Below are 6,308 nucleotides of genomic sequence, written 5' to 3'. Positions count from 1 at the left end.
AGTAGGCCTCGTTTGTTGAGAGAGACTGAGCGAATGGAAGTCATTGCTTCCTTCCTGTAGAGATTTAAACTACAGAGTTTCTGAGCAAATTAAGGTCAGCCTATTTTGAGGTCAACAGAAAAGTATAGCTTACGAACTGCTGTACGTATGTCTCCCAGAGGGATTATTATTATTATTACTATTCAGAAGATGAACCCAATTCATATGGAACAAGTCGACATGGGCCATTGACTTGAAATTCAAGCTTCCAAAGTGTACGGCGTTTATTAGAAAGAAGTAACAGAAGGTAATGGGCAATACAGACACAAGAGATCACTTATTAAAAAAGAAAACATAAATTAACAAATAAATAAATAAATAATGCATGAATGTAAATAACACCAAACTGAAAAGAGAGAAATCGCGTGCACGAAAATTTAAATTCTTTCATTCATCAGAATGAAAAAAAGAAGAGTTCTTAACCTAACCTCCTCAGACTGATGCAGGTAAGTCTCAAGTGAGGCAGCAGCCCACTTATATATCCTAAAATATACTGACCCAGTTACCCAACCCCCTAAATCCTCGTCCTTTTTCGATACACTGGTACGAGGTCAACTGTATATTTCTATCTATCTCTTCATCGTTCTCATTTTTTTTTTATGAGACAATTTTCCTTATAGACGTGATGGCGCAGGGAATGTTGCCATTCTTTTGGGATAAGGCCTCTGCCCCCCAATCTGTACTTGGCCCGTGTTGCGGCCACTTCAGTCGCCTAATCATCAGGAAAATAACTTACAATTTAGGTCAATCGGGCCCATGGATCCTTATGCTTCGTAAGTGATAATGTTATATATATATATATATATATATATATATATATATATATATATATATATATATATATATATTATATATGTGTGTGTGTGTGTTGTGTGTATGTATATTATTTTTTCATCATACATAAATATAAATTGTTTGTAAATATACACTATACACACACACACACACACACACATATATATATATATATATATATATATATATATATATATATATATATATATATATAAAGCAAATTACGTACAACAGAGATAAATAAAAATCCCAGCGGAGTGCATTGTATGTAGTTTGAAGAAAATACCTTATACTGAAGATCTTACGCTCCATAACTTTCCCTACCCTCTCAAATCAATATACTCTAATTATATTTTATATATATGTTAATTCCCCCTTATAGGAATTGCTTATATATATATATATATATATATATATATATATATATATATATATATATATATATATACTATACATAAATACATATATATATATATATATATATATATATATAATATATATATATATATATATATATATATATATATATATATATATATATATATATATACAGTATATACGAGGAAATAATAGTGGGTTAACGGTGGAAGAAGCGAAAAACACTACAAATTAAAGGAGAGCAAGGGACTGAAGGAAAGAGGCAAAAACTGAATTAAGGTCTATTGTTTTCAGAACGTCGCAACAACTATGAACTCAGTAAAGTACAGAAAGTACTTCACTTAAAGTACAAAGTTCAAAAGCAAAGGTAAAACCAGGAACTTCAGCTTCCTTTTTACCGTTCTGGAACTCGTACACAGTACAACACGGAATGACAACTGTTCCCAGTTGCTGAAACTAGACACGTTGTGAGTCAAGGTCCAAAGACCTTGGGTGTAGTTTCTCATGATCCCACATCGATCCTCATGACACCTCAGCCACCGAGTGGGCGCGTGAGCATGAAAATCAGCTGCAAAAGAGGTTTCAGTTTGTTGTGAGGCATAATTGTCACGAGGAAAAATATAAAACGAAGTTGTGATCATACGGGTGTGTATGCATGTGTTATAAAGGACGGTACAGTATTTAACAAACGCCCAAAACACACACACACACACAATATATATATGTATATATATACACTTTATATATATATATATATATATATATATATATATATATATATATATATATATATATATATTACTAGAGGACCTCATTCAAACTCGATATATCTAATGGAGTAATTATTCAGAAAAAGCTAAACTTTCTAGAACATTAAACACACACGCACACACAAATTATATATATACAGTATATATATTTGTATATTTGTGTCTGTGTGTGTGTGTTTGTCATGAAATAGCCTCGCAACTGTGTATATATTTTTTACAGATCAACGCGATTATGGTATGCATAATTTATATACAAAAAAATATGCATATTTGCACAAAGTTTACGTAAAATACTAAAGATGTGAGCTATCAGAAAACTAAAACATCAACTGCAAAATTCACACAATGAAATTCATAATCAGATGTCTGGCTCTTCAGGACTTAAGAAAAACGTATATGACGAGTAATGAGCGGTAAATCATATTAAGTTCAATATCTCAGTATCTTTCCACGTGATTAAAACAATGAACTACATCATACAATACAAGTGGTTCAGTCATCGTACACACTGTATATAAATTGTCATACCTGCTCCTCCTCGCAACGGGGGTGTAGCTCAGTGGTAGAGCGCTCGCTTTGCATGTGAGAGGCCCCGGGTTCGATCCCCGGCACCTCCAGTGGATACTTTCCACTGTAATTTTTTTCCAATAAGTAGGGGCTGAGTATTTGTATTGCTTTACATTCAAGTTAAAACATTTAATATGGCAAAACAAAAAAACAAGGAGAGAAATTTTAGCATGGTTATTGATTAGGGCGTTGTACGGGAGTAAGAAACGAAGATTACGTGTTTATTATCATATACTGTATATTTTGTTAGTAAAAAAAAAAAACTCACGGGGTAAACATGACAAAAAAAGAAAAAAACCAACTAAGCCTGTTCTCCATCTCCCTCTCTCCCTCTCTTCTACAGACAGCAGCATCCTCGCCCTCCCTCTTGCAGAAGATCTCTCCCTCCTCCCAGCATCAACTCCCAAGCCCAGTCCTGTATGCGCGGCATTCCCTCTCTTCTCAAGCCGCTTTATTAATTATTAATCCTTTATTCCAAATGAAACCTCCGAATTTCAGACACAAAATATTCCGGACTGACTTGATCGTGCACCGCTGTTCGTCTTGAGAAAGAAAACGGACGACAAAAGCGCTCTACAAGTTAGAAAATCGAAGGGAGCGCACTTCAGCAAGAACACCTCGACTTATGATGCTCTGTTCGGGCAGGGGCCGTTTTCGTCCCGATGATTTTCTCCTGACCCGCTCTCTTCGTCGGGGGCCGGACTAGCCAGCCCCGGCCGGTCGCATTTTCTATCACAAAAATGGGGTTTTTGGACCTTGGCTGTATAGAAAACGAGGGTTTTTTTTCTGAGCCCCGTTTATGCTCCTCACCATTTTTGTGACGAGACGCCAGCCATCGGGGATTTTTGTGATTCATCACACCCGCGAATCGATTTCGCTTCTCTGTGGTGTTGTCTCTCTCGCAGGTTTTTCTGCACAAAGCAATTTCTTTTGATTTAATTTTGCTTGTTTCTTATGACTTTAATCATCACTTACCCTTTAAAATTTTATGAGATGTGTGTGTATGGCTTGTAAGTGTGGTGTTACCTTACTTCATTTGTTTGTTTTTCAGTATCACGTAATATTTTCGAATATCTTCCGTTTGGTTTCTTCCCTTCTTTCTCTCTTAATTCATGGTTACTCTACTGTAGATACACATACATTTATTTGTTTATCTAGTTGCCAGCCCTATTAATCTTCTTATGTAGAATTGTAGGTATCGAAAACACAGACACACACTTACATATATATACACGCATATGCACACACGAGAACAAACATATCCCAATGTGCACTTTTACACACACACACACACACACACACACATATATATATATATATATATATATATATATATATATATATATATTATATATATACATACACACACATACTAAATATATATATATATATATATATATATATATATAATATATATATTTATATATATATATATATATATATATATATGTGTATGTATGTATGTATGTATGTATGTATGCTCATTGTGTAACCTTAGGTTTTTCATTATCAACACATGACTAGTGAATTTCGTGTTTTTCACACTTACACGCACACACACACACACACATATATATATATATATATATATATATATATATATATATATATATATATATATATGTATGTATGTATATATACATATATATATTTAAGGAATAACTGCGTCAAGGCTGGCTAATATACAGCTTGTTCCTTTCTACTATTTGTGTTATATGTATCTTCGCCTCACGAATGGTAAGTCGTACACTTTCTCTGTCAGAGTTATTATTATTATTATTATTATTAGCACACTCAGTTTTTTATAAAAGGAAACTACTGAGATGGTTATTTGTCTGTCCGTCCGCACTTTTTCTGTCCACCCTCAGATCTTAAAAACTACTGAGGCTAGAGGGCTGCAAATTGGTATGTTGATCATCCACCCTCCAATCATCAAACACACTAAATTGCAGCCCTCTAGCCTTATTCGTTTTTATTTTATTTAAGGTTAAAGTTAACCGTGCACATGTGTCTGGCACTGCTATAGGTGCGAACAACACTGGCCACCACCGGGCCGAGGCTGAAAGTTTCATGGGCCGCGGCTGAGAGTTTCATACAGCATTATACGCTCTACAGAAAACTCGACTGCGCCGAAGAAACTTCGACGCATTTTTTACTTGTTAATACAGAAGATAACAAGACGATCATGAACTTGGTCAGGAAGCTTTTAGAGAATAAAAGAAAATACGTGAAGACAAAAAAGATCTGAAACCAAATGAATAGGCATATGAATCAAAACGCAAATGCAGTTGATAAATACATTAGAAAAGCACAGGGCAGCTTATATGCAGCTGATAAAATAAATTAGAAAAGCAAGGGGCTTTAAATAGCAATGCAGCCTACAAAAAGAAAGGGAGAGAGAGAGAGAGAGAGAGAGAGAGAGAGAGAGAGAGAGAGAGAGAGAGACCTTCTCATTATGAACAAAACAACAAAAACAATATTAATGACAACAAAACCTCAAAAATATAAAAATAGAAAATTAAGCAACGCCTCTCCCTCTCTCTATTCACTATCGCCGAAGTCACCAACTGCTCAGACCTCATTATACTTCAATCACCATCTCATTTATTTTTTTGCTTAGCCCTTCCTTCCGCGAAGTGCTTCTATCTGCAAACATATTAAATAAATCTCGGTCAACCGACGTCTTATATAGTGAGACTAACGGAAGATTTTCTGGTTGCCGTACGGGGAATTAGGAAGGGCTCTCTTTCATGCACCTTCAGTTAATTGACTTTCGAGGGACTGTGGTGTTGGGGTGAAGAGGTTGGAGTGACTGAGATGTTGGGGTGAAGTGGTGTTGGGGTGAAGGAGGTATAGGGTAAAGGGGATGGTCGGGTGCAGGGGATGTTCTGGGAAGGGGATTTTGGGGCGAAGGGGTTGTTGGGGTGAAGGGGATGTTAGGGTGAAGGGATGTTGGGGTGAAGGAGGTATAGGGTAAAGGGGATGTTGGAGTAAAGGCAATGTTCTAGGAAGGGGATTTTGGGGCGAAGGGGTTGTTGGGGTGAAGGGGATGTTCTGGGAAGGGAATTTTGGGGTGAAGGGGATGCTCTGGGAAGGGGATTTTGGGTCGAGGGGGCTATTGGGGTGAAGGGGATGTTAGGGTGAAGGGATGTTGGGGTGAAGGGGATGATCTGGGAAGGGGATTTTGGGGCGAAGGGGTTATTGGGGTGAAGGGGATGTTGAGGTGAACGGGATGTTTGGGAAGGGGATTTTGGGGTGAAGGGGTTGTTGGGGTGAAGGGGATGTTGGGGTGAAGGAGTTATAGAGTAAAGGGGATGTTGGGGTGAATGGGATGTTCTAGGAAAGGGATTTTGGGGCGAAGGGGTTGCTGGGGTGAAGGGGATGTTGGGATGGAAGGGATGTTGGGGTGAAGGAGGTATGGGATAAAGGGAATGTTGGGGTGAAGGGGACATTGAGGGGGATTGCGTTCAACGGCGGGGGAGGGGGCGGGTTTGTGATTGGGGAAGCCAAGAAGATGCTTGCATGTCGATAGGAGCAGATAAAAGGAAGAGGTGGAGGACGCAGCGCAGGAGAAAAACCAAGAAAGTGGAGGATGAAAATGAGAAATAAGAGAAGAGAAAGGATGAGAAGCAGCACGAGAAGGAGGGGGATGTGATCCAAGAACAAAAAGAAGAGATGAAAAAGAAGAAAAGAAACAGGAAGGCGGGAAAGATACGGTGAGAGAAAAGAAGGAAGAGAAACATCTGGAAAAGTAGGAAA

The 6,308-nt window shown here is 37.5% G+C and overlaps 1 protein-coding gene and 1 non-coding gene across 2 annotated transcripts; one reads left to right on the top strand and one right to left on the bottom strand.

The window, feature by feature from the left end:
• Positions 1–2,527: 2,527 nt before the first annotated feature.
• Positions 2,528–2,599, top strand: TRNAA-UGC (transfer RNA alanine (anticodon UGC)). The gene has a single exon. It is a non-coding gene; the product is annotated as a tRNA-Ala (tRNA).
• A 2,886-nt stretch (positions 2,600–5,485) lies between these two features.
• Positions 5,486–6,001, bottom strand: LOC136844012 (uncharacterized). The gene has a single exon (XM_067113022.1). The coding sequence runs from the start codon at positions 5,999–6,001 to the stop codon at positions 5,486–5,488; it is 516 nt and encodes a 171-aa protein (XP_066969123.1).
• Between the last annotated feature and the right edge of the window lie 307 nt (positions 6,002–6,308).

The sequence above is a fragment of the Macrobrachium rosenbergii genome, chromosome 12, assembly GCF_040412425.1.
Source record: "Macrobrachium rosenbergii isolate ZJJX-2024 chromosome 12, ASM4041242v1, whole genome shotgun sequence".
NCBI lineage: Eukaryota > Metazoa > Arthropoda > Malacostraca > Decapoda > Palaemonidae > Macrobrachium > Macrobrachium rosenbergii.
This window is presented reverse-complemented; position numbering and strand designations above follow the sequence as displayed.

Excerpts from the sequence above, each read along its gene's own strand:
- LOC136844012 (XM_067113022.1), bottom strand. The coding sequence starts at position 6,001 with ATGTCCCCTTCACCCCAACATTCCCTTTATCCCATACCTCCTTCACCC.